This window comes from Cervus elaphus, chromosome 28 (genome assembly GCF_910594005.1).
Source record: "Cervus elaphus chromosome 28, mCerEla1.1, whole genome shotgun sequence".
In the NCBI taxonomy this organism is placed as follows: Eukaryota; Metazoa; Chordata; class Mammalia; order Artiodactyla; family Cervidae; genus Cervus; species Cervus elaphus.
Genome location: NC_057842.1, coordinates 64,034,391 through 64,061,039, shown reverse-complemented (window position 1 = coordinate 64,061,039; position 26,649 = coordinate 64,034,391). Strand labels below are relative to the sequence as shown.

Sequence of the window (26,649 nt, the reverse complement as noted above, 5' to 3'; positions counted from 1 at the left end):
GCTGGCGGGACTAAACGACCTTTAACTGTCCTTTCCAAACTAGCCGTATAGTTTGTCCACTGTTTCTGCCATGAGTTCCAGTACGGATGTCGTTTCAAAGGAACACCAGCGGTGTGACACAGTATAATGACATATAGTAAGAAACTTAATTTTTATGTTTATCTTTGATTTCCCACGATCAGTTTCTAGGAAAAAACTGTTAGCAATACAACATATCATGAATGTTCAGTGCCTAAAATGGCATTTTAAGACCTGATAAATTATATTTCTTAAATGGAAAAGTTTTCACATCATAGGATAACCTAAAGTTTTAGTGTATTCCTATTATGATCAAAAACAGCAATATACACATGGCATGGTATGTAAATATTGCTATGACATTTTCCAGTCTTATTTATACCTGCAGTCTGTTGCTTTAGGAGGTAAAATATAAGGAAAAAGTAGTTCGGTAAGTTTCCTTAAATAATGTAATTCATCTCTTCGACTCCTCAAAGCCACATGAAGCTCTGGACCATATTCTTCTAAAGCAGCTTGCTGTAAAAACTCTGTATTTTCTACTATAAATACAGATAAGAAATAAACATTGGAAGAAGTTAACAGCAGTAAATAACTTCAGCCATTTCCACTAACAAACAGAAAATAATTTAACACAGCCATTCCTTTCTTAACCTTCCTTTCTTTCCAGTATGTATTCTACTGGGAAACTTTTCCACAAAAAGAATGTAAAGAAGGTAATTTTCCTCTTTGCTGGAAGTTTTTAATTTATTCAAAATGAATTGATAAAAAAGCCATTTCATCCTTGGTAAACAAAATTTTAAACTCAGGTCATTACAACTTATATTAAAAGCAAAATTTTTAAGTGGAAAAAACTAAATAAAACGTCTTCCAGTACGCACAAAGCTTCTGTTATCAAGCATTACATCTTATTCATCCTCTGCAAATATTAAAAAATCCTTCTTAAAGCTCTTTATTATCTCTTCTTTCATGTCTTTCACGTCAAAATCAATCAGGTAACCCTTTAAATTATAGTATAGAAACGGGCTTCCTTGGTTAAGTTTTGCATCTTCTGCCCATAGTTGAGGACAGAAAAGGTATAGAACTGTATACAGTGGAAGTCCATGAAGTTAGATTACTTACTAAACGTTAACTGATGATAAACGTTACACTAACAAAAGGTTTTCTTAAAGGCCAAGCACTAAACTAATACTTCAAAACTTAAAAATAATAGTATTGCCAATACTTTTTTACAGACCTCAAAAGAGTAGGAAAAAGAAGTCATGTTTTCCCCTATCTGCACTCTGAGCCAAATTTTAAAATGATGAAGTCTGTGAAGGGAATCTTAACTCTAATTCAATGGCATTTATTTTTTACTATTTACTTCTATTTTTATTGAGAGAATGCAAGCCCATTTACCAAAAAAAAAAAAAAAAAAAAAAAGGCAAAAGCCAATACATACATTCCAAAGGTGTGAGAACTAAGACGGTAAATGAAGGTTCCTGCACCAGAGGTACAAAAGCAGGACTGACAAAGACGGAGGTGGCTTTCATACAAGTGCATTTTATTTTATAATATACAACTGTTTACCAAGCATTCTGCCCCAAGTATTCGGGGTACAGGTCTTTTAAAAATTTATATCATAAACAGGAATTTAAAATAAGAAGACAAAGCTGTGCTAAATTCCAGTTCTACTTACTGATGATCTTAAATAATATAATCCCTTTAAGCCTCAGTTTCCCCCTCAGTAAACAGTCATTAAACAGATAACACTGAAAAGCTTCCATGTAAAATGCACAAGTAATTATAATATTTGATGCAATTAAGCATTTACACATAATATATAAATTCAATCACTAGACTGGACTCTACTAAGATGTGAGATTTTTGTAGTCTTAGCTAATGGAAAAATTTAAAAATCAGGCAGAAGATAAAAACATATGGAAGAAGAAAACCTTAATACAAGTAGAAGCAAAATATAGATGCTGAAAAACAGGGTATGAATTAAACCCCACTAATCACCAGTATACCTCCTGCCTAATCAATGGACAGTTTTCAGACCATGAAAGGAAAAGTTCTCAGAATCCATGACAGAAAGATTTCTTTAGGATGAAAGACTGATATAATAAGGCCCTTCAACTACTACTGAATTTAAATTAAACCAAGGCTTCTAATGTATGTATTTTCAACGTGTCTAAGGATGACAGAAGTACTTACATAGAAAACCTCTTTGCAATTCCTACTCTCAAGAGGCAGATAAGGAGAGAACACCAAGACAGTAAAAATGAATATGGATAAAGAAGTTAACCTTTAATTACTTCCTGAGTATACAAAATTGTGTAGCCAAAAATATTTAGAAAACAAATGCATGCATGAAAGAGAAGAAAAATCAAAACCCTGAAAATCTTCTTACAAGTCTAATTCGCTGTTATAACATTTAGAACACCAGAACCTTTGGACAAATTGGAATCCTCCTAATACTTAGGTCTTTTAATTTTATGGACTTCATTAATTACTAATACAATGTCATTAATGAATCCAATCTAGCATTTTATGGTGATTTTGTAATTGAGGACCATTTTTTACATGAATAGTGGTAGCAAACTAGCAACCCTTCTCTTGCAAAGACTCAAGGATAAATTTCAGCACTCTCAGAAACAAAACAACTTGGAGATTTTATTAAACTGATCGATTCAACTAAAAGTAGAAAGATGAGTCTGTTTATTCATATCCTCAGTTCAAAGTGTTTGTCTCTAAAAAAATTAAGACCATATTAAAAATAATTTTCCCACACAAAAACTTGCACACAAGTGACCAAGATGTCCTTGAGAAAGTGAATGGGCAACTGCAGTACATCTAGACAACAGAATGTAATTGAGCACGAAAAAGCAATGAGCAATCCAGCCACAGAAGGCATGGAGATCCCTTAAATGCATAATTCTAAATGAAAGAAAGCAGTCTGGAAAGGCTACAGTATGATTCCATTTATGGAATTTATGACACTTGGAAAAGGCAAAACTGTAGAAAGAGTAAAAAGATCAGTGGTAGTCAGCGGTTCCTGGAGGAAAGAGAGAGGGATAAAACAGGTGAGACACAGGGGGCTTGGGGGCAGTGGAACACTCGGTGTGATACTGTGATGATAAACACATGGCATTAAGCATCTGTCAAAATCCACAGAATGTAAAAGAAGAGTAAAACCTTAATGAAAACTACGGGCTTTATTAATAATGTATCAATACTGGCTTATCAACTATAACAAATGTACCAACCAAGGCAAGACGTTAACAATCGGGAAGAGGGGAAACATATGGGAATCTCTAAAATATCTGCTCAATTTTTCTATAAACTTAAAACTACTCTAAAAACTAAAATTTACTAATTAAAAAACACATTTTCCATATTTTTTTCTGACAGTAAAGTAGCCTTAACGGAGTGGCTACAATCTTCTGGCGTGATTTTGCCAGTAACAGGACAACAATTTTAAAAGTTAATTTTTTTTTGTTTAACATTTAAATTATACATATTTAAACTTTTCTACTTTTTAACTACATTGAAGGTAAAACTTCTTAATTGTTATATAAGACAAAAACATAAGAGTTTAAACATGTAATATAAACTGGTTCTCGTACCTGAGGAATGATTCATACCAAATGACAAATAAACTAATAATTTAACTTCCACTCTACCTAGAACACAATTTCCTCAAATATACTGTGACTATATGAATTGATGTTATGAGAAGGGAGAATCGGTTCCACGCTCAAATGGGTCTAGGATGTTCCAGGTTATACAAAGTTAAAGCTGTATCTTTGCTGCAAGACTACTGAGAGGTTTTGGACTGCTAATACTTACTGATAATTTCCAGAAGAGGAATACCATACATCGTAATTACCAGTCTCACAAAGAACTAAATATAGAGTATGTAAGTAATTTTGCTTAAGAAGTATACTTCAGCTTGATCTAAGAGCAGGAAAAGCCCCAAAGGAAGACTTCATTTGTTCAGTCAGCAAACACTTGATGAGTATGTATTACGCACACATCGTGACAGCACACAGCCCAGGACACATGTGAGGGACTGAAAACGGGCACCCTGCCAAAGTGTAACACACGCTGAGGGACAAGAGGAGACCAAACAACTTAGCTACACAGGAGAGGATTTAAGGATAAGACAGCTTTGACTCCACAGCAGTTGCTAATTTTTTTTTTTAAAGTAGGGAGGTAACAGGATTGTGGTATTGTGAAATTAACATAGTAACAGTATACAGGATAGGCTAGGTCAAAACTGTTGAAATCATTAAGGAAAAAGGAGAGAAGACTTGTGAGAGATACCACAGAGGAAGTAACGAAGGCGGCAAAGGATCCACTCAAAAAAAAAAAAAAGACAAGGTTCATCAATAATATACCTAACAATTAATGACTGTACTTTAATTTTCATAGATTCTTGAGTTCACACAACCACTTGTATTATTAATAAATTACTGAAAAGGATTTCAGTTGAAACAAAAACTCTCACAGCATTTATGAATATATCACTTAATTTATTAGTACTCAGATATTTAGGGTAAAAGTTGGCATATAAAAACAAAATCACTCAAACTTCGGAGCAGGAAATTGTATTACCTTTCTGACTGGCTTTAACAATCACTTCTATATGCTTCATTGCTGCTTTTAATAGTTTCTTGGTGATAATAGATGGAATATCCACCTAGAAAAATTCAACATTAAAATAAAAACTTTTAAAATAATTCATCTCTAAGTTACAGTGGCAGGAACACTATATTTAAGACATTGGGACAAAGATCTTAAAAATTAGCTGTACTGAATGAAGTAAGTCAGAAAGAGAAAAACAAATACCATGTATTAACACATATATATGGAATCTAGAAAGCCAGTACTGGTGAACCTGTCTGCAGGGCAGCAGTGGAGACACAAGCATGGAGAAAGACTTCTGGACAGGGAGTCTGGGGAGGAAAGGAGAGGGTGGGGCAGACGGAGAGAGGAACACGGAAACATACACGCTGCTGCTGAGTCACTTCAGTCCTGTCCGACTCTGTGCGACCCCACAGACGGCAGCCCACCAGGCTCTTCCGTCCCTGGGATTCTCCAGGCAAGGATACTGGAGTGGGTTACCCTTTCCTTCTCCAACGCATGCATGCATGCCAAGTCGCTTCACTCATGTCCAACTCTATGCGACCCTATGGACAGCAGCCCACCAGGCTCCTCTGTCCACAGGATTCTCTAGGCAAGAATATTGGAGTGGGCTGCCATTCCCTTCTCCGAACATATACACTACCATATGTAAAACAGACAGCCAATGGGAACTTGCTATGTGACTCAGGGAACTCAAACCGGGGCTCTGCAACCATCTAGAGGGGTGGGATATGGATAGGAGTATCAAGAGGGAGGGGACATATGTACACCTAGGCTGATTCATGCTAATGTTTGGCAGAAACCAACACAATATTGTAAAGCAATTATCCTTCAATTAAAAATAAATAAATTTTAAAAAAATTTTGTATTATTAGGAATCTTTTGAAAACATAATTTAAAAGCACTTTACATTCTTAGACCATATTGATTATAACTTCAGACAGTTTTACTATCACAATAATTAAAATATACCTTAACAGCCATACTTTATACACTAAATTTTTCCCATGAAATTAGTGTCTTTATTCTTGACTTATTTCTTTACTGTATTTGTTCTAAATGTATTCAAGAAAAAAATGTCAAGCAGCTTATCATTCCTTTGAGGTTATAAATTTGTGTTAACTAAGGCTGCTTGAAAATAAACTTTTCATTCAGATTACAAGACAAATCCTGGTTTCAAGATATATGGCAGCATTCTATTTTGGAATAATACTAAGTTTCATTTTTCCCCACAGGCAATTTTCAACTTAAAGACTGGAAACTATAATGACTAGGGTAGGTTAATAAGAGAATTAGAAGCGTACATGAATACACATAAAAGAGACAGAAAATAAAATAACTAAAAAAAAAAAAAAAGCCCTATGAATTAAGTAAATCACCAAAAGCATGTCTATTAGACTTCAACAGGCTTATCTTCCATCACAAAGTTCAACACATTAGATTCTCCCTTTATCAAAGGCACGAGAAAATTGCATCCCAACAGTGTTATTTTGTGTTAACTTTTCAATTATTTTTAAATTCTTCACTAAGGAAGAGGGAAAACATTACAGTCTGATAAATCTATTAAGTGTAATGACTCATAAGCCCCCAATATTAGTGATTTACTAGTAAAACCCAGAGCAGTTTTTGGGTATCTTTCAGCTGTGAATACCAAACATGTTCAGAAAGGGGCTGTTTCTGCTAGCAATATGCCTTTTTGCAAAATAATATTACTCTTCATTTACCCCTGCCCTCTTGGTACTCAGTGATTATAAATTAGTTCCATATTTGTCAAATAAACAAGATGTCTTTGTTTTCAAGTATTTTGTAAAATCTCGTCTTCTGAGAACACACATGAAAACTTTCACTTGCAAGTTTCATTTTAGAGACTTCAGGTCAAAGTCAAAATGAATAAAACAATCAGTTTGTCACTAAACTTCGACTTAAAAAAAAAACACTGTGGACCTTAAATGATTGTGTTCATTATCCCCAAACCCCCAAGTTACATTATTCAGGCAAGGTTACCAAAGATAGAACACTGTACTAGGAATAACATGACCCAGGCCTAATCTTCTGCCCATCCATTACCTCTGACACTCTGACAAAGAGTATTACTAACCTTCTACAAAATGAGTATGCTAAAGACCCACTTATCTCCCAGAACAGTATGCAGATAAAATGAAAAGAAAACATATATAGCATAAAATCCAAAAAGTGGCAAAATATTTGGAAATCATATATTTAATGAAGGAAATATACCCAGAATAGATAATAAACTCATATATCTCAGTAATTAAAAGACAAATAACTCAGTTTAAAACATGGGCCAAAAATGTTAATATACATTTCTCCCCCAAAAAAAGATATACAAATGGCCAGCCAATAAGCATCTAAGAAGATGCTCAACATCATCAGCCATGAGGTGAAGTGAAAGTCGCTCAGTCATGTCTGACTCAATGCAACCCCATGGACTAGACAGTCCATGGAATTCTCCAGACCAAATACTGGTGTAGGTAACCTTTTCCTTCGCTAGGGGATCTTCCCAACCCAGGGATCGAATCCAGGTCTCCCGCATTGCAGGCAGATTCTTTACCAGCTGAGCCACACAGGAAGCCCAAGAATACTGGAGAGGGTAGCCTATCCCTCTTCTCCAGGGGATCTTCCCAACCTAGGAATTGAACCGGAGTCTCGTGCATTGCAGGCAGATTCTTTACCAATTGAGCTATTAGGGAAGCTCCATCAGCCACAGGGAAAGGCAAATCAATGCCACAATGAGATATGACTTCATGTCCATTAGCATGGTTAGAATCAAAAAGTGAAATAATAATTAGTTATGGCAAGGATGTGGAGAAATCAAGACTCATACACTGCTGGTGGGAATGGAAAATGGTGCACTCACTTAGGAAAAGAGTCTTTGACAGTTCCTCAAAAAAATGGTTTAAACATAAACCATCTGACCCAGTAATTACATTTATAGGTAAAATCAAGAGAAAGGAAAACAAATATTCCATACACATTCTCCCCGCAAAAAGACTTGTACACAAACCCTATGGTGGCATTATTCACAATAGCCAAAAGGTAGAAACAATCCAAATGTCCACCGATGACAGACAAATAAACAAAATGTGGCATATCCATACAATGGAATATTATTCAGACATAAAAAAGAATAAGTACTGACGCAGGTACAATAGGACGACATGAATAGACCTCAAAAATATCATGCAAAGTGAAAACAATCACAAACATTATGCTAAATGAAAGCAAGTAATCACAAACACTATCAAAAGGGTTTCACAGTTAACATGTACTATATTCAGTCAACCAACAATCTCGTCATTGGACGTCAGTTTTCCTTTTCAGTCTTCCTTATTATAAGGTATACTGCAATGAATCTTTGAATATACATGTTTCCACTCTATTTCTTTAAAATATACTAAAAAAAATGGAATTATACTTGAGAGTACAGACACTTTTAAGTCTTTCAATAAAGATTACCAAACCCCCTTCCAGGGTAAATTATATCAACTTGAACGTGTACTTGCTTTCCCTGTTTCTCATCACTGCTAAACACTATCATTCTTTTTTCTTTCCTAACCTGATAGGCAAAAGAATGGTATCTCATCAAAAGACAACGTATTTTCAAATATTAACTGGCACTTTTATATTTTTCTTTTGTGAACTACTTATTCATAATTTTTTGCATGTTTGCTACAGTGGTTGATTGTATTGCTCATTTCTCAAATAGGTATAGAAACATTTAACAAGAATTTATCTTTATTACTGGCAGAGATACAGATCACAAATTTATTATCAGTATGTTCAATATATAGAACTGACAAGGCAGTAGATAAGTATTTGTGTCTATAGTCAACACAGTTAAGTATATATACATGTGAGTGAGTGAGTGAGTGAAGTCGCTCAGTCGTGTCCGATTCTTTGCAACCCCATGGACCGTAGGCTACCAGGCTCCTCCCTCCATGGGATTCTCCAGGCAAGAGTACTGGAGTGGGTTGCCATTTCCTTCTCCAGGGGATCTCCCCGACTCAGGAATGGAACCCGGGTCTCCTGCATTGCAGGCAGACGCTTTAACCTCTGAGCCACCAGGGAAGCCCATATATATATATATGTAAAACCTTAAACAAAATATGGCTTGAAATTTTTTTAAAGCATCATAATCATTACCATGTAGTTAGTAAATTCATCTAACAAGAATATGACTTTTTTTCTACAGTTGTCTTTTTATCTCTAATCGTTAAAACCCAAGATATCCAAACATTAAAGAAAGCAAAATTGATCAGTTAATCAATAGTAATCCATTCATCTCTTAATCTAAAAAAATTAAAGGTAAAGAACAAGATGAACACATACAGCATGTGTGCTGAGTGGCTCCAGTCACATACACTCTGGCCACCCCATGGACTGTGAGCCCACCAGGCTCCTCTGGCCGTGGGGTCCTCCAGGCAAGAATACTGGACTGGGTTGCCATTTCCTTCTCCAACATATAGCATAGAAATTCCCAAATTCTCATTATAAATATATACCTTGTGAATCCTTCGAATTAAGACAGATGCAAAAAACCGTAATATAATTCTCAGCTCATCAACAAAGGACTCATCATCTGTTACATCCCTTCAATTGAAAAGAAAAGCAAGCATTTAGAAGTTCAAAGAAATACACAGCTTCCCTTTCTAGAAACCAAGAGAAGTCTAGAACTGACTCTTTTTCTATTTACTTATGCTATTTTTTAACAAACAGTGCATTATATTATGGAACAAAAGAAGAAACAAGAAAATAAAAATCTCCCATAATTCCAGTACCAAGACATAATTATTAACTAAATTATTATATAGATTTCCCTGCAGACATTCATGTGTATGTAGTCACATGTTTAAGATTTTTAAGATCATTTTCTAAACATCATCAAAGAAATATCTAAAAAACACAATAATTTTGAAAAGAAACAATTACACACAAAAGTTTGAATTAAATATTTATAGATTAATAATATAAACCAATTCCAAAAGTAAGAAAAAAAAAGTGTGTGTTCTATTTGAAAAAGAAAATAAATTGAAACTCAAAATGTTTTTAAACAGAAATTTTGACAACCTTCTCCTGAGTTTTCCTATAGCCTTGAGGTCCCTAGAAGAACTAGGACACTTTCCTAATCAAAGGCAAGATAGAAAGGTATGTATAATCATAATTTTCTGAACTAGAAGATGATGCTGTTAAGTCCCTTGAGAGAATAAAGAAGATAATTTTCTATCAATCATGGTTCCCACTATTAACTCCAAGGAAGGGAATATCATAGCATCAATAGCTATACAGGATACACACTAAGAAATACAGCCAGATTTTACATCTGAAAAGTTATAATGTGGGGGCAGGGTGGGGTTGGGGTGGCAGTGGGGGAGTTTCACAACAGGATTCATTTTATAAAAGGCCTCACAATCAATTTACTTAAATGACAAATGCCCCATGTTTAAGACAGATGCCAATGTAAAAGTTGTATATAAGCTATACAGGCAAAAATAACATATTAAATGAGTATTAAATTTGTTTTAATTCACTATAGATCAACTCAACTACCAGCATTTTTCTTTCCCGCAGCCACATAACTCAGCTTGTGGAATCAGTTCCCTGACCAGGGACTGAACCCAGGCCCACGGCAGTGAAAGTGTTGAGCCCTAGCCACTGGAAACCAGGGAAATCGCCTATTAGCATTTTTAAATTATGAAATTCAAAATATACTGAATCACTCTAACATTAGGGAAGATATAATTAAATATTATAAGTCATATAGGTGTGTGTGTTCAAATATATAATTAAGTACATGATGCTTATGTAAGGGAGTGTTTTATTAAATGATTTCTGATTGTCAAATCAGACTTCTTTTTTCCCCCCAGATCTAGAGCATTTTCCATATTCCACTGAGCATAGGGGATTTGTACATCCGCATCAGATACCAAAAACAAAGCTACTTTGGAACAAAACATTAATTTTCCAGGAAGTCTACTGAAATTAACTTTCAGTTTAATTAAATACCTGAATAAAATTTTTTCTCTAAATGTACAACTAGTTCAAGTGTAAAAAGTGCATACAAAATAGTAAATCACTACAGTTGGGAATCATATGGAACTATACAAGTTACCGTTCTTTCAAAAGGTAGCCTAGGGTTTTTCCCTCTTTGCTATCACTAAACTGTTAATTGATTACCTACATTAATGGTTCTTAAGAGACCACTGTGCCTCCTAGGTAAATTTGGCAATCTCTGAAGACATTTTTGGTGATCACAACCAAGGGGAACAAGGAGTACCACCAGCATTCACTGGGAAAAAGTCAGGGGTGCATTAAATACCCTATAATGCACAGTATAGGTCCCCATAACAAAGAATTATGCAGCCAAAAATATCAATAGTGCCAACACTGAGAAATCACAACCTATACTAAAAATGCATCATTAGCACACTTAATGGGATTCATTATACTACAGAAAAAAGGTCTTATAGGAAGAACTTACCTGTACCAGGGGTAAACAAAGTTTTCCAACACTAATTCAAGAACCTGCATAAAAATTATTTTTTAAGAAAAATCAAGTTAATTAATTCTGGGAAAATAAACTCTAATACTAAGAAATATATAATAAAAACTAAGCTTAGTATCCCAAATATTGACATCTAGTATCATACATGACAAAATGTCTATGTCGACTTCACATGGCTGTGATGATAAAAAGGGACATATGGGAAAACACTCTGAAAACCATAAAACTTCATTAAAAAGAAAAATTACTATCAGAATGACACACACATTTTAAAATATTTCCAGAATTTAAAAAAATAAATAAATCTAAATTGTTCCTGATTCTGAAGATTCACTGAACCAAAAAAATTGGTGGAAAGAATCCTATTTCTTCTATGAAATTATTCTAAATTCTATGGAAAGAAGGAAAATAATAGGCCAGTCTTTTGCACTCCTAATGCCCTCTCTAAGTCAGTATTCCCAGGATAAAATGAAAAAACAAACATATAAGACTTAGGGGACTTCCCTGGTTCTGGTGGTCCAGCGGTTAAGACTCCATGCACCCAATGCAGGGGGCACAAGTTCAATCTCTGGTCAGGGAACTAGAGTGTCAGTGATTATCTTTCAAGGGAGGATAGAGACTAGAAGGGAGAATGAACAGGACTTCTGGGTGCTAATGATGTTTTTGTTTCTTGATCTGAGGGCTGGTATATGAATATGCTCAGTTTTGTGAAAACTTTCTAAGTTATATCTAAAAAAGTTACAAAACAAAAGAAACCCTTGGTGTTAAACCTTCAATTTCTTGAACCTGGGTGGAACAGTATAATTTTTAAAAGGACTTGCAGCAGTGGGCGTTAACTTTAAAAAGCACTAGGGATGAAATGTTGTGAAGTAATTAGCCTCCAACTAATTAAAAAAAATAAAAATAAAAATAAAAAGCACTAGGGAGGTAATGAAACAACATATCTAATCTGACTATATACCTTCTCTGGCTCAGTAATGAAGATTGTGGACTCTCTACATACTCAGGCAACAAGATTTGGGTTTTTTATTACAAAAACTAAGCATCAGTGATATCAGCTGGAAAAATAAGATGCATAGAGACAGGGGTTAGGACACAGAGAGGAGACTAGAAAGCTTATCATTAAACATTTCATCTTACATTATTCCCCAAATCCAACCAGAAGTCCTACTGATTTTACATCCTAGCTCTTTTCTACATCTTCTCACCCCTATATATAGTCTCTAAATCAGTCTCCCTCCTTCCAAGTTAGCTCCCTTCCATCCTCCATAAAATTGTCAAAGTGATCTAAAATAAGTATTTGACCACATCACACACCTGCATGAAACCATCAATATAACAAACCACACATCAAAATAAGAAAGGTGGAGCTGCACTGACTCTGAACAGGCAGGAGAAAGCAGCATGCCAGCAGCTGTGCCCTTCTACTCCCTTTTCCCCTCCCACTACCTCCTGTAGAGAACTGATGCTTCTGAACTGTGGTGCTGGAGAAGACTCTTGAGAGTCCCTTGGACTGCAAGGAGATCCAACCAGTCCATCCTAAAGGAGACCAGTCCTGAACATTCAATGGAAGGACTCACGCTGAAGCTGAAACTCAATTACTTTGGCCGCCTGATGTGAAGAACTAACTCATTGGAAAAGACCCTGATGCTGGGAAAGACTAACGGCAGGAAAAAAAGGGGACAACAGAGGATGAGGTGGTTGGATGGCATCACTGACTCGATGGACATGGGTTTGAACAAGCTCCGAGAATTGGTGATGGACAGGTAAGCCTGGCATGCTGCAGTCCACGGGGTCACAAAGAGTCAGACAAGACTGAGTGACTAAACTGAACTGAACATCCTATAAGTCACATCTGAAAACTCTCGTTACACAATTTGAAAATCACTGACATCTGTGATCAATTAAACATCTTCAGCATGGCCTTTTAAGTCTTTTGATGATCTGATTTCCAAAGGGTCATATAAAAATTGGTTATAAACTAAAGCAGTCCTGCATTTTAGACTGAGTTCTGCTACCAGCCAGCTATGATACTTGAGAAAATTATTAAAATGCTCTAAACCCTAGGTTTGGTAAAACCATCAAAAATAGCACCTATTTCATAGGTTACATGAATAATACAAGTACAGTGATTAGCACGATATCTACTATATAGTAAGTATTGAAAGTGTTAATCGCTCAGTCGTGTCACTCTGCAACTCCATGGACTGTAGCCTGCCAGGGTCCTCTGTCCATGAAATTCTTCAGGCAAGAATACTGGAGTAGGCTGCCATTTCCTCCTTCAGGGGATCTTCCCTACCCAGGGATCGAACCTGGGTCTCCTGCACTGCAGGCAGATTCTTTACCGTCTGAGCCATCAGGGGAAGCTGTATAGTAAGTGATTGATAAACACTAGCTACTAGAGCATGGTCTCTTCGTTGCCCACATTCACCTTCACATTTCACCCTCCAGCTTACAGAACTGTCCACCCAGTTTCAAAGCCTCTCTTTCCTTCCAAAAACTCTTTCCATACCCTGGAACACCCTCTCCCTGTCACTATCAGGCTTGCAGACATCTAGTTACACTTCCTGACTGCCCCTCTCTGCAGTTATGCACTTCCTCCTCTGTCCTAATGACATACCTTGTATGTTCCTTCCATAACTGACCGCATTACATTATACTGCGCACGTCTATTTATATGCCTGCCTCCCCTCCTAGACCAAAGCTCCCAGAAGAAAGGAAGCATATTTTATTTCTTTTTATTCCTAGGAAGTAGTCTAGTTCCTGCCTATAGCAAGACCTCAGAAAATGGTTTTTAAATATTAGAGCTAATATTTACTCAACACCAATACGTGTCAGGCACTAGTTCAAAAAATTACATAAGTTCTTTCAGATTTTATAAAGAAATAAAGTGTCAAACTACTACAATTACTATTCCCCTAGAAGTCTTGTCTTCAAAAGACCTCAAATCAGCATTCTCAAATAGAAATATGTCAGCCACATATATAATTCCAAATTTTCTAGTAATTATATTTTTAAAACAATAAAAACAGGTGAAGTTAATTTTATGATCTATCTTACTTAATCCAATATACCCAAAATATTATCATTTTTAACATATAATCAATGTAAAATATATAATAGGATATTTTACATTTCTTTTTCCTTAAGAAGTTCTCAAAACCCAGTACGTATTTTACATATACAGCATATCTCAGTTAGGACTAATATATTTCAAGTATTTATTAACAGACACATGTAGCTAGTTGCTACCATATTGGAAAGCACAGTCTTAAATCCAGGAATCTGGAGGATGAAAAAGAGTTTAGGGAAGAAATGGAAAAAGGAAAATGCCAATAATTCCGCATTTATGCAGCACATTTTTTAGCCAGGGAAGGATTCAAAGTGGAAAAAGTGACAATTAGGCAAGACTCAGATGTCTGATGCTGCTCTTCCACTCATCAGCATGGAGTTTAATTCAGTGCGAATCTGTCAGATGCCAACAATGCACCTGGCCCCTGCACTTGGTGCTTGGGACAAATGAGATCCAGTCCCTGCCTTCAAGGACTTGACAGCTTTCTCAGATGGATGGTGAAAACAAGTCTCTCAGAGAAATAACTAAAGATGGTATGTTACCAAAAAGATACATATAAAATGTGACTGCCACAGAGATAAGAGATCACGCTTCCTATTCCTATATTATGCAGAAACAGTGAAATGTATCCTGTTCTCTGCTCCATTCTGGTTATTTCTCCTGCCATATTATAAAAAATGACTATTTCTTAAAGAGATAAACAGTAACTAGGTAAAACTACTTTCTTTGGCTAAAATATCCATTTTTATTAGATATGGAATCAAAAAACACTTTTGGCTTACAATTCAAGTTGTGTAACAATCAACTATCTAACCAAGAATCGATTAGGTGGCATTTATTAAAATGCTCCATGATTCCACTTCCCATAAGTATTTAACATGTTCTGCTTGGGTACACACAGCAATATTAATTAAATCAGTTACCTCTGAGAGAGACGCATCAACCTTAGAAGAAATTTTCAGGTCTAGCCATGGCTGGTAGTTCTCAAGTAGCAAGGAAGGCCTAAAGAAAATCATACAGTTAAATTGCCTGAAAACCAAAACTTAATGGAAAGGATCAACAAATTAAAAGTGTTTAACTTACCTATGTCGCTTACATTTCACCTTACCACAAACAGCACAGCTACGACCTTGAGGAAACAATTCCTGAAGTCCTAATTGCTAAAAAAGGGAAGTGGGGAGATTTGTCTTTACATCACACATCATATTTACTAAAGAGAATCAACTTTTCAAAAACTTGTTAATCAGTGTACAAATTCAGAGGACATGATTTTTTTTTGGTCTGCTTTAACACTGAAACTATTCTTTACAATAAATAATTCTTGCTATACCAAACTGCCAACAGGAGAAAAATAGCAAATGAAATGCTTTATAACAACTAAGTGAAATTTCCAAGCTTAACATTAAAGTCAATTGCTACACTCACTTATTTTAAAAAAAAATCCATCTATATTTGAAAATGATACTCTGCTGCAAAAGTATAAGAAAAAATTATTTTCTATTTCTCCAAAACCTTTAATCAATGAAAGAGAACATATGCGATAACTAGTAAGCTTCCTGACCAAACATGGGGCACCACTTACAGCTCTATTTCCTCTGAGCAGAAATATCAACCAACCTAAGATGAGAGACTGCATCTACTTGAAGAATTATCACGGCAGACTTCAAGATATCCCACTCAATCCTGATCTACACTCGTGGGACTTTACCTACCAGAGACAGACTCAATACAGTAGCACCTTCATCAAAGTTCAGATATACAAAACAAATTATTTTGGTTAAGCAAACTGCCTGATTATTTGTTTCTATGAAGCAAACAGACATCCATGGAACAATGAGTTCCCAAGTTGCGTCTGTGCCTCAGGATCACCTGGAAAACTTTCAACAAGTACTAATTACAAGGTCTTAGCCCAGAACTATTCAATCAAATTCCGGGGGTAGAGCCCAGGAACCTGTATTTTTGTAGATTCCTTAGGTGATTCTACTGTGCAAGCAACTTTGGGAACCTCTAATTTACTGTCCTCATAGTTAATGTGAAGTTAGAGGACACTAAAATTGTGGACCCAATTTTCTGAGAATTTTGAATTTTCTCTTTCTAGCTCCCCTAGAACTATACACTTTAAAAATGTACACAGATGCAAACTTCACTCTGAAAATGTTCTGATGTCTTCCATTATTAAATTACAGCAGATAGCTTTCTTAGAAATCACTGCTTTAACATGCTTTCAAGAATAATATCAAACAGCATAGAATCATATATACTGACTCTCTTAAAGATTAGAACACATGTTTTACCTTAGGTTTGTATTTTATCATGAAGAATATATTTGGTAACAGAGAATCAGGTCCCAATGAGCAGTAAAATGTGACAACTCCGGCAACAAACGACCAGAAGATCATTAAAACATGAAGATACCTTAGAAATAAATGAAGGCAATTATCAGAACCAAAAACACATATAAAACTAATCTGTGCCTTCATTGATTTAAAGAGTATTTAATTAACCATCCCCAGTATCAGGCTGATGCAATTCCTCCTCATGTTTTCTGTAATATACTTATTAACTGTAAGAATATTATAATGTTTGCTATCAAAAGTATATTTCATTTAAAGTATAAAGAAGTATAAATCCCCAATATTTCATAACTTGGCACCTAGGTTGTCATGTTTAACTAGCCAATACTACATTTTTCCAGAGTATCTTCTAATGATAGTGTAGTATTCATACCCCATCAAAATTCTGATTATTTTGCATTAAATCAAAACAAAAATTGCACTGCGTGCCCACTGAGTGCTACACAGCACTAGGTTCTGGGGACGTAGTGAGAACAGCGCTGTGTCTGTCTGCGTGGGAAACACTATCCCGTAGGTGTAGCAGGTAAGGAAATGAGTCCAGCACAGTGTGAGGATGTGTTCTATGCTGTGAGAGAGGAAGGACGCATGATGTGAGAGCCCTAAGGCAGAAAGCGCAACTCAAACTTAAGAAAAGCTTTTTGCAGAGAAAACTGTGTCTCTGGAAAAACTTAAAGAATGACTAGGAGAAAACCGACAGAAGAGGACAGGGTAGAGGAATGAGGGGAACTCAAGCTTGAGAGAACAACGTGGGCTAAGGAAGATCTGTGCATAGTTCCAAGGAAGAAGTGGCCTTGAGATGAACCTAAAAAAAACAAGCCATAGGCATATGACTTAATGTCAATAGGTCACATTACCGTGTCGCAACACAGTCTGTCCTCACACTGCACACTCTTCAGTTACCATGGTTTTGTGAAGCACCAGCCCCTCGACAACTCTAACCATGAGTAAGGACACAGAGTTCAAACTCTGGTGCCAGCTCTTCAGTTCACAAATCACTACACAGTAAGAGAATGAAGCCAAGCCACAGAGAGAAGCAGGAAAATCAGGGAGATGCAAAAAGTATTTCAAAATTTCTGAGGCACAGCCACTCTCCAGTACTGCACTTACATAAGCATCCAATGATTCCCCTCTCTGCCCAACCTAGAGAGAGATGAGTTCCTTTCATTTACCATCAAGAGTCCTGAGTAATACCCCGGAGACAATGAACAGCTTAACAAGATTTTAAGAATTTTTAAGAGTTTTAAGAAGGAAAGCACTATCATCAGATTGTATAATCAGAAAACCACTCTGGCAGCAATACGGAGCATCGTCTAAACTGGAAACAAGCAAGCTAATTAGAAAGCTGCTGAAGCAGTTAATCTAGGAAATCTATGGATGGCCTGTAGAGACTTAGAGATAAAAAGAAGCTGACTGTTTTGAGACACCTAGGAGGAAGAATTAAGAGGACTAAGTAGGGGAATTCCCTGGTGGTCCAGTGGTTAGGACTCCACACTTTCACTACAGGGAGCAGGGGTTTGAATGCTGGTCGGGGAACTAAGATGCTGAAAGCCAAATAGCTCGACCAAAAAACACCTGGCTGTCGTGTTTTTGCTTTTCTCCGCCACTCTGCACAGCTTAAGGGATTTTAGTTCTCCAACCAGGGAGAACCAGGGATCAAATCCAGGGTCTCCACAATGAGAGCTCAGAGTCCTAGTCACTGGACCCCCAGGGAATTCCCTCAAAAAACAAAGTAAAAAAGAGGACTAAGTAGTTGATTAGATATAAGGAGAAGAGAGAAATAAAAAATCAGTTCCTTTTGGACATGCTGAATTTCAGGTTTCTCAAGATGCACCAAGCAGAAATGAGTTGGACATGACTCAGTGACTTTCACTTTCACTTTCAAGATGTACCAAGCAGAAATGTTCCATAACCAGCCAGGTTTTGGGTAGTTTAAATCTCTGCAGAGAATACTGGCCTAGGATAAAGGTTTGGGAATTACCAGCATGAAGATCACTGAAGTCATGGCAATGAATGTCATGACCAGAGACAAGCTGCAAACTGAAAAATGAAGAGAACATGACATATTTAAGAAATAAGCAGAAGAGAAATCGATAAAGGAATCTAGGAATTAGAAGAGTTGAGAAGAAAAACAGGGGTCAAGTCATAAAGGCTGTCAAGATTTTAAAAAAGAATAAGTGAAGAAAACATTTCAACAAGAATGAAGTAATTAAACATGATCAAACATTTGTAAAATAAAGTAAGAGAGATGGAGAAGTGTCCACTGGTTTCAGCAACAAGAGAGATACTGATGAACTAGGCAAAACAATTTTAGTAGGATGTAATATGCAGGTCAGGAAGCAAGTTAGAACTGGACATGGAACAACAGACTGGTTCCAAATAAGAAAAGGAGTACGTCAAGGCTGTATATTGTCACCCTGCTTATTTAACTTATATGCAGAGAACATCATGAGAAATGCTGAGCTAGAGGAAGCACAAGCTGGAATCAAGATTGCCGGGAGAAGTATCAATAACCTCAGATAGGCAGATGACACCACCCTTATGGCAGAAAGTGAAGAAGAACTAAGGAGCCTCTTGATGAAAGTGAAAGAGGAGAGTGAAAAAGTTGGCTTAAAGCTCAACATTCAGAAAACTAAGATCATGGCAACTGGTCCCATCACTTCATGGCAAACACATGGGGAAACAGTGGAAACAGTGACTGACTTTATTTTTCTGGGCTGCAAAATCACTGAAGATGGTGATTGCAGCCATGAAATTAAGAGACACTTACTCCCTGGAAGGAAAGTTATGACCAACCTAGACAGCATATTAAAAAGCAGAGACATTACTTTGCCAACAAAGGTCCGTCTAGTCAAGGCTATGGTTTTTCCAGTAGTCATGTATGGATGTGAGAGTTGGACTATAAAGAAAGCTGAGCGCCGAAAAATTGATGCTTTTGAACTGTTGTGTTGGAGAAGACTCTTGAGAGTCCCTTGGACTGCAAGGAGATCCAACCAGTCCATCCTAAAGGAGACCAGTCCTGGGTGTTCATTGGAAGGACTGATGCTGAAGCTGAAACTCCAATACTTTGGCCACCTGACTCGAAGAGTTGACTCACTGGAAAAGACCCTGATGCTGGGAGGGATTGGGGGCAGGAGGAGAAGGGGACGACAGAGGATGAGATGGCTGGATGGCATCACCGACTCGATGGACATGAGTTTGGATAAACTCCAGGAGTTGGTGATGGACAGGGAGGCCTGGCGTGCTGCGGTTCATGGGGTCACAAAGAGTCGGACACGACTGAACGACTGACTGACTGAAAAGGCTATTTATAAATAAGACTCATTATGGTTGGCGTAATGGATAGACAGGCTCATGACAAAGCATATAAAAATACTGTAAAATGTTAATGATAATTGATCATTTACTATAAATTTCAACACTGCTGTATATTTAAAACTTTTCATCATAAAATATTGGAGGATAAAGTTCTAACAGATTCAGGGAAATGTGAACAATGACTAGATATTTTAAGGATGCTAACAGTGTTTTTATTGTGAAATGGTATTGTGGGGGTTTCCCTGGTGGTCCAGTGGTTCAGACCTTGCCTTCCAGCACAGTGGGTATGGGATCAATCCTTGGTCAGGGAACTGAGATCCCACATGCCTCCAGGTCAAAAAGTCAAAACAATAATGTAACAAATTACAATAATGTAACAAATTACATAGAGACTTTAAAAATTGATCAAAAAAAAAAAAAAAAAAACCCTTAAAAAAAGAATGAAATGGTATCCTGGTTATGGAGAAAAACACTCTTGGGAGGTCACTGGTGGCCTAGTGGTTAGGATTCTGGGGCACTGCGGGGTCCAGGTTCAATCCCTGGCCTGAAAACTAAGATCCTGCAAGCTGCATGGCACAGCCAAGGAAAAAAAAAAGCTCTTATCAGCTAAAGATACCTACTGAAATGTTTGATACCTACTGACTGACTGACTAACACACACATCAAGAAAGACGCTTTGGGGGCTTCCCTGGTGTCTCAGACAGTAAAGAATCTGCCTGCAACGCAGAAGACCTGGGTTTGATCCCTGGGTCAGGAAGATCCCCTGGAGGAGGAAATGGCAACCCACTCAAATGTGCTCGACTGGAGAATTCCATGGACAGAGGAACCTGGCAGCCTACAGTCCACTGGGTCGCAAAGAGTCAGACATATCTGAGCGATTAACACTCACACACTGAAATGTTTGGGCTTCTCAGGTGGCTCAGTGGGTAAAAAACCTACCTGCAACGCAGGAGATACAGGAGTCTCGGGCCCGATCCCAGGGTCTGGAAGAATCCCTAGAGAAGGGCATGGCAACCCAATTCAGTACTCTTGCCTGGAGAATCCCATGGACAAAAAGGAGCCTGGAAGTCTATAGTTCATAGAGTAGCAAAGAGTTGGACACAACTGATTATGTATGCACTGAAATGTTTAATGTTTACAGACACAAGATCTCATGTGGCATTTCCTTCAAAATAATTAGGGACAGGAGTGATACTTGGCTTTGAACTGATCATTTTTGAAGCCAGGTGACAGGTATTTACAGATTTCATTGTACTACTCTATTTTTATTTTGTATGTGACTGAAGTTTTCTATAATAAAGTTTTTAAATGAAAAAAAGAAAAAATCTATTAAAAGACCATAAGAACAGATCTGAATGAATGTGGAAAGATATGTTCATGCATGAAACCATTAAATATAGCTAAGTCATCAATTCTACCCAGATTAATTTACAAATTAAATAAAACTGCAAATTCTTTCCACTCTTCACATCAAAAGCAGGAATCTAATTTCCTTCCCCTTGAATAGAGGCTGGCCTTAATAACTCACTCCTAATCAAAAGAATGTGGCAGAAGTGAAGCTACCTAACTGCCAAACTTTCAAGGTTAGGTCATAAAAAAGATACAGCTTCCAGTGGAATCTCTTCCTCACAATACTCACCCTTGTCACCCAACACCATGTGGGGAAAAAAGTCACACGTGAAGCCATACGTAGATGTTCTGATGAACAGCCCAACTGTATATAAAAAACATACTACAAAACTATAACACTGTCATTTGTTTTTTTTAATTTGGTTCTGTTGTAGAAAAAGAAAAATGGACAAAAGAAACAGAACACAGAGTGAAAGACCCATTAAGCTTGGAATCAAAAACAGTGTAGTGTCTGGGTTCTGATCCTGGACATGACAAAATGCAAAGTACTTAATCTCTCTGATTCTTGTTTGATTTACCCCCTCTATAAAACGGGGGTAATAATAATAATACCTAACTCACAGGGTTGTTATAATAATTATCAAGTTAATCAAAGTACTTGAGAAGAGCCTGTCTTAATACTGTTAAAGTGTATGTAAGCCAATTGTGGTAACTTAAAAAGTAATAAAGAAAAGAATAATAAAATACATTAAGAAGTGGCTCCATATACAGAAAAGGCTACAATTTATAAGATAAAATTGTAAATTGCAGGGAAAGTGACTAGAATGTTAACAACAGTAGTCATCTTTGAATGGTAAACTTATGAGTGATTCTGAACACCTTTCAGTGTTCTGACTTCTTTATAGTTTAGGGTTTCCCTCATAGCTCAGTTGGTAAAGAATCCACCTGCAATGTAGGAGACCCCGGTTTGATTCCTGGGTTGGGAAGATTCCCTGGAGAAAGGAAAGGCTACCCACTCCAGTATTCTTGGGCTTCCCTTGTGGCTCAGCTGGTAAAGAATCCGCCTGCAATGAGGGAGACCTGGGTTGGAAAGATTCCCTGGAGAAGGGAAAGGCTACCCACTCCAGTATTCTGGCCTGGAGAATTCCATGGACTGTACTGTCCATGGGGTTGCAAAGAGTCAGACACAACTGAGAGACTTTCACTTACAGTTTATATGAATCAATGTTATTTAGAAAGATATTAATAAGTCTTTTTCTTAATAATGTCTTTTTAATGTAATTTTTAAAAGCTTGGGATTCTAAATCAGAATGATCAACATTAGAATCCCATTCTGCTACTTACTATCTATGAGAAAATTACTGAACAACTCTTAGCTTCAGTTTGCTCATTTGTAAAATGGGGCTATAATCAAGGCCCTACAAATTAAAACTACAATGACCTCCCACTATACACTAAGTAAAATGGCTAAATTAAACCTATAAACAATATTAGACAAACTATAAAACATTTTTGGTGAGAGTATAAATTGGTATAATAACCTTGGAAAACTGGCAGTACCTACTTAAGTTAAACAAATGTATATGTTACAACTAAGCATGTTCATTTATGGGCATATACACCCAAGGGAAATAAGTACATATGCCTACTAAAAGAAATGTATGTTAGAATGCTCACAGCAGCATTAGTCATAATAGCCGAAAATTATAAACAATGCAAATGCCTTTCAACAGAATGGACGAAGTGTGGTATAGTCTCAGTGGAATACAACATAATAACAAAAAGAATGACTACCAATATATACAATAATATGCATAAATCTCAAAAGGAGAGCTGAGAAAAAGAAACCAGATAAGAGGAGACCACATGATTCCCTTTATACAAGTTCAAACAACACCACCGATGCCTGACAACTGAGACCGTCACTGGCAACGGGGCCTTGTGGGCTGAACCTGCTTTACATCCAGGCAAGCGGCGGTGACATGGGGAATCGTGTTTTATAATTCACAGAACTATACAATTACACATGTGTTATATACTCTTCCATAAGTTGTATCTCAAAAAAAAAAAAAATCACTGAGGCTAGTAATAGTACCTACTTCACAATGTTGTGAAGATAAATAAGACAAAAATAACTGTTTTTGTGCTGAGCACCATTCCAAGCATGTTCCATGTATTAAAAACCAGTTAAGGACTTCCCTGCTGGAACATCACACTTATGGCAGAAAGTGAAAAACTAAAGAGCCTCTTGATGAAAGTGAAAGAGGAGAGTGAAAAAGTTGGCTTAAAGCTCAACATTCAGAAAATAAATGTAGGCTCCAGTACTATGCACATTATACAGATGAGGGGACTGACTCAAATAAAAACTAGATTACTTATCCAAAGTCATATAACTAGTTAAAGGAGGGATAATAAAATTCTTAACAGTCAAGCTTCAGAAAACTTGCAACCACATCAATAAATTGTCTCAATAATAATGAAAACTCTTAACACAATAACTAGACCAAACAAAGTACTTACAGTCACCTATTAACAGTATTGATATTACCATTATTAGGATTAACTTAAAATATTCTTTATAATACTCAAATATTCAATCTTATGACTAGCAAATCTATATAACTGTATATCCTAATCATATGCTAATATATTAAAATAATACTATAAAGATGAAATCATATATAATTTGAAATACATAAAGTATATTCCTCTACTCTTCCCACAAATCAGTTACAATGGTCCAAAGGTTATATTCATTTATCTTTCCACAGATAAAATTCTTAATTTTATTCATACTGAAAGAAAATTTTATATGCTAAATAATATCTTGAGGGATTTTTAGGAGTTAAAATTTCAAGACAATAAGAGAAAAGTTATTTTTAAAAGCGTACTAGTCTAAGTTTAACCACATACTAACCAGGGGAGTTTTCTGGGGAGGTGTGGGGTTGTTTGCTTGTTGCTTTTGTTTTCTTTTTGGCCATGCCATGAGGCTTGCGGGATCTTTTTTTTTAACTTTATTTTGCATTGGAGTACAGTTGATTAATAATGTTGTGACAGTGTACAGCAAAGTGATTTCAGTTATACACATCCACATAACCATTCTTTTTCAAACTCTTTTCTCATTTAGACTGTTACATAATGCTGGGCAGCATTCCCTGTGCTACACAGTAGGTCTTTGTTGGTTGTAGCAGTGGATCTTAATTCCCTGACCAGAGATCACACCCAGGCCCCCAGCAGCGGAGGTCCAGAGTCTAAGCACTGGACCACCAGGGAATTACCAACCAGGGGAGATTTTAAACTGAGAATTTCTTATAAAGTTATTTCTAAAAATTAACTGATGAAATGCCTGTATAAAAATCATTTTTTGAAAATATGTACTAAGCATATCTTCTCATTTTTCTAGTTCAACTACTACACCTCCAATGCTGCCATGTATACAAAAAACAATTTCATTCATAAATCCAACCACTCAGAGATAACACGTGTTATTTCCTTCTTTCTTTGCATAATACAAATACAGGGTACAGAGTTCAGATGTTATAAAGACACTGATGCTATCCTATGACTCCTTAATAATATAGATGCTGGATGCTATGATTAAGCTGAAAACCTCAGAAATCTAGTTCAACTTGTTCCTACATAGTTGTCCTACCTGGAACACCTAAACTGAGCTGGCACCCATATAAGATAGGTAAAGATGCCTGGACAAAACAATCACATAAAGCTGGCATATCTTTCATACTACACCTGTTAATCTGTCTTGAAATACTTTCCAGATGATTAAGTAATTAATAGCTTCCACTCTCTTAAGGATTCCACGTCCTCCATACTCAATCATTTTACCATCACAAAGTACATTTTCCAATAACATTAATCGCAGTTTAAACCTAGTATTATATAACCCAGAATCAACTAACTTAGAAAGCAAAGCGACGAGGGAAGAAATCCAACTTCCACACAATCCCAAGAAACGGTTATCTTAGAACAAAATCTATTTACCAAGTTTCACGTTAAAGTTTCCCCGATCCTGTGCTTGGGGACCAATATCTCCAGATAAAGAGTAATGTTGGTTGCACGCTCAGACCATGAGAGAAAACATGCAGGTGGTATCGCTGACAACTGCTTCACATGTCTTTCCACCAAAAGCAAATCTGGAAATAATTCTGAAATAATTTCGCCTCTACTACCTATTTCATCGCTACCGCTTCTAGAAACAACAGAATGAGGACATCGACCAGTTTAGTTGAGGCAGAGCCTTCCGCTTTCAAAATGTCAACGAAATTAACCAATTTTACCTTTCAGTCTTCCCTTTAGAAATATTCTAGGGATGATGGTACTATTTTGCTTTCTGACTTCGAGTCTACAAATCTTTGCGGTGTTGTAACCAACACCACTCGTTCGTGGGAGAAAGCCTAGGCTGCGATCGCTTCATACAGGGTGGGCGTGTGCGCGAGGGGCGGGGAGGAGCGAGGGGAGTCAGTCAAAAGCAGACCGCGACAGGACCTTGCAACCCTCCTCCGTCAGCTGACAGGACCCGCCCTGAAAGATTTTATTCCTCTGAAAAGCACAGACGACGGAAGCCCAGGTTTTAAGAAATGGGTGAAAACAAGGGAAGACTCGGGGCTGGGTGGTTGAGGAGCGAGGCCTTAGGACCCGGGGCACCCGAGCCCACCCGCCCGCACTTCCGGGCCCGGCGCCCCGCCCGGCTCCCCCGGGCCGCTCTCCCAGAGGCCCCCGCAGCCCGCCCTACGTCCCGCAGCTGCGCAGCCCGACGGTCTCCGCGCAGCGATGTAACACGGCCCGAGCCCGCAGCTTCGCGGGGGGCAGGGAGCAGTTGCCCGCCGCCCCTGCGCCGCCACCTTACCTGTTGAGGAGCAGGGAGGCGGCGCTGAGGCAGAGCAGCAGGAAGCAGAACAGCGGGTACTGGCGACAGATCTCGCGTCCCACGTCCAGCCGCAGACGCTGCTTCAGCTTCTCCCCCATCGTCCGCACCCAGTGCGCCATCTTCGTCGGCGTGGCTGGAGCTGTACTAAAGACTGAGACCGAGGTCTAGGCGACCCCCATCTACGCCCGCGTCTCCACCCGCCGGGGCGGGATCGCGGAGCCAGACCGCCGGCGACCCGCGGACGGTCAGCCGGCTGCAGCCGCCCAAAGCCCCGCCCACGAGTCCCGCCGCGCGTGCGCGGCCACGCCCCCCGTCGGCCTGCGGGGACTGCCGCAAGACGTGTCCGACGTCACCCGGCGGCGCAAGGCCCATCGGGTCTTTACCCCTCTGGTCCGGACCCTCGCGCCGGCCTCCCGTGGAAAGTCCCGTTCCCCGGCGGCCGGCCCTTTGCAGAAATCGGGGGGAAGCTGCAGCACCCAGTAACCGTCTGTATTGCGGAGGAGAA

General features: G+C 37.8%; 1 protein-coding gene across 9 annotated transcripts in view; it reads right to left on the bottom strand.

Annotated features, from left to right (window-relative positions):
* SNX14 (sorting nexin 14) overlaps positions 1–26,413 on the bottom strand; it is a 64,557-nt gene extending 38,144 nt beyond the window's left edge. For 2 of the 9 annotated variants that reach the window (XM_043890219.1, XM_043890221.1), the window contains exons 1-8: positions 26,124–26,413; positions 16,535–16,655; positions 15,324–15,400; positions 15,164–15,242; positions 11,144–11,187; positions 9,168–9,255; positions 4,615–4,699; positions 401–557 (exon numbers count right to left, since the gene is read on the bottom strand). In XM_043890219.1, the coding sequence (XP_043746154.1) occupies positions 401–557; positions 4,615–4,699; positions 9,168–9,255; positions 11,144–11,187; positions 15,164–15,242; positions 15,324–15,400; positions 16,535–16,655; positions 26,124–26,263 (791 nt within the window). In that variant the 5' untranslated portion in view covers positions 26,264–26,413. Of the gene's footprint in view, positions 1–400; positions 558–4,614; positions 4,700–9,167; positions 9,256–11,143; positions 11,188–15,163; positions 15,243–15,323; positions 15,401–16,534; positions 16,656–20,848; positions 20,905–26,123 lie in introns of all 9 variants that reach the window. The other 7 variants (XM_043890222.1, XM_043890224.1, XM_043890225.1 and 4 more) reach the window with 6 other exon arrangements.
* Positions 26,414–26,649: the final 236 nt, after the last annotated feature.